Consider the following 2500-nt stretch of genomic DNA (forward strand, 5'->3'; position numbering starts at 1 on the left):
TATCGTGTCGGTTTAATTTCAAACAGCTACGTGAGTGAGGGTGGGGGACGGTTACGTGGACACTGGACAGTCAGCTCACTCAGCTAGCCAACAGACACGATGCACATCTTAGTTGTTGCTCCTGTCTCCAACGCCTTTTGTTTGCATAAATGAGGTTAGTTCGTGTTTTTTTTTTTATTCTGTAATGAATATTCTTTTATCATTGGCAATATTATACATGCATTTCACAGTATACTCGTACGTGTATATAGCTTTGGTTATAAAAAAAGTTCCTCTTCTACAATTCCAGATATCGTTATGGCCTCATCAGCGAAGAAACGGCAGTATGATGAAAGCTACATTCATTATGGATTCACTGCTATCAACAAAAGTGGGATTGAATTTCCACAGTGTGTATTATGCCACAAAGTTTTGTCACTGGAGTGCATGAAGCCTAGCTTTCTCAAACGCCATCTAAACAGCTGTCATCCAAGTTTTATAAGCAAGAATGCTGCTTTCTTCAAGCAAAAGGAAGAGGGATTGAAGCGAGCAAGCTTCGATCGTTCGGGACATTTCAGGCAACAAAATGAAGCTAGTTTGCGTGCATTCTACATGGTATCATTGAGAATTGCACAAGAAAAGAAACCTCACAACATTGCAGAAAAGTTGATAGTTCCTTGCTGCAAAGATATAATACGTTGTTATTGGTTGTGATGCTGAGCAGAAGGTCACATCAGTACCTCTCTCAAATGATACTGTTCATCGACGAATAGTAGATATGTCTGAGGATGTCAAACAACAAGTAATTGCTGAATTAAAGGAAGCCTCTTTAGGAAAATTTGCAATCCAGCTTGACGAGTCGACTGACGTGGCTGCTTGTGCACAACTCCTAGTGTTTGTGCGATACGTCACTGGTCAAGATTTCAAGGAAGAGTTTTTGTTCTGTCATACCTTGAATACGACTACTAGAGGTGAAGACATTTTCAATGAAGTCTCATTGTTTTTTGAGAAAGAAGGACTGTCTTGGAATAATGTATGTGCATGCACAACTGACGGAGCACCAGCAATGCTTGGTCGTCGATCAGGATTTCGAGGAAGAGTGAATCAGGTGAATCCTGAAACCAAGCATCTTCATTGCATGCTTCATAGATATGCCCTGGCATCCAAAACTCTCCCACCTGATTTAAAATTAGTCCTGGATGATGTTGTGCACATGGTAAATGCCATCAAGTCAAGCTCCCTAAATACAAGACTGTTTTCCCTTCTGTGCCAAGAGTTTTGAAGTGATGAAGAAGTGTTGCTCCTTCACACTGAGGTTCGCTGGCTGTCGAGGGGGAATGTGGTATCAAGAGTAGAATCATTAAAGGAGAAGCTCACTGAATTCTTCAAATGTGACAACAAGGTAAAATCACTTGAGTTCACCAAGAAATTGTCAGACAGCCAGTGGCTTCAGAAGCTGGCCTACCTGAGTGACATATTCTTACGCCTGAACTCATTTAACTTATCCCTCCAAGGCCGTTTTGCCACAGTGAGTGATTTCATGGACAAACTTAGGTCACTGACCATGAAGCTGGAGCTTTGGGAAGGGAAGGTCAAAGATGGAAATCTTAGCATGTTGGAACACCTTGGTGAGGCACTTGATAAAAGTCAAAACACTGGAAAACAAGATGTGATGCAACTTGTGCAATCACATCTAGCTTCTCTGCGGATGGAGCTGCAGTCTTACTTCCCCGAATTGAGTGAATTGGAATCAAAATTGATTAGAAACCCTTTCATTGTGAATATGCACCTTCTCCCAGATAACATGCAAGAGGAGTTCTTAGAGTTGGTGAACGACTCTGTTGCAAAAGATGCATTTGAAACACTTTCCCTAACCAAGTTCTGAGCTAAAATGAGTGAGATTTACCCTGTTGTATCTAAAGTAGTTCTGAACTCTTTGTTGATGTTCCCTAGTACTTATCTGTGTGAGCAAGGATTTTCAACGCTGTTGAACATGAAAACCAAACATCGATCACGGCTTAATGTGGAACATGACCTACGATTGTGCCTGTCTAATACTGCTCCTCGAATTGAGAAACTTGTTTGTAACAGACAGGCACAGCCTTCACACTGAAGTTCAGTAATGGTTGATAAAGGAAATCTTGTTTCATTTCTGCATGTGTAGTATCACTGTAAAATACTTGGAATATTCATGTTTCATCTCAATAAAGTAATAAAAATCTGAATAATTTCATAATATCCTATGTTGTTCCATTGTACATTGAGTTAGTCACTAAATTACCATTTTGTTCGATGTCAGATTACCGGGGGGGTACTGGTAAATGGTCTTATATCTCAGGGGGTACTTGACGGGAAAAAGGTTGAGAACCCCTGGCTTACAGTATTGATTAACTGGTTACTTACTTTGCTTTACTTTACTTTACTTAATTTTAAGGGTTGCTCTCCTGGTTCTATTGCACATGGGACAGGAATGAAACATGGTTAACATTAATTTTTCAATAAATAATTTCATCAATGAACA

General features: G+C 40.0%; 1 protein-coding gene across 1 annotated transcript; it reads left to right on the top strand.

The window, feature by feature from the left end:
- The first annotated feature begins 757 nt into the window (after nucleotides 1-757).
- LOC137622473 (zinc finger BED domain-containing protein 5-like) lies at nucleotides 758-1864 on the top strand. The gene is made up of 2 exons (XM_068353080.1): nucleotides 758-1195; nucleotides 1295-1864. Exons 1-2 carry the CDS (start codon nucleotides 758-760, stop codon nucleotides 1862-1864), a joined length of 1008 nt encoding a protein of 335 aa, XP_068209181.1.
- The last annotated feature ends 636 nt before the right edge of the window (nucleotides 1865-2500 follow it).

This window comes from Palaemon carinicauda, chromosome 29 (genome assembly GCF_036898095.1).
Source record: "Palaemon carinicauda isolate YSFRI2023 chromosome 29, ASM3689809v2, whole genome shotgun sequence".
NCBI classification, from domain to species: Eukaryota; Metazoa; Arthropoda; class Malacostraca; order Decapoda; family Palaemonidae; genus Palaemon; species Palaemon carinicauda.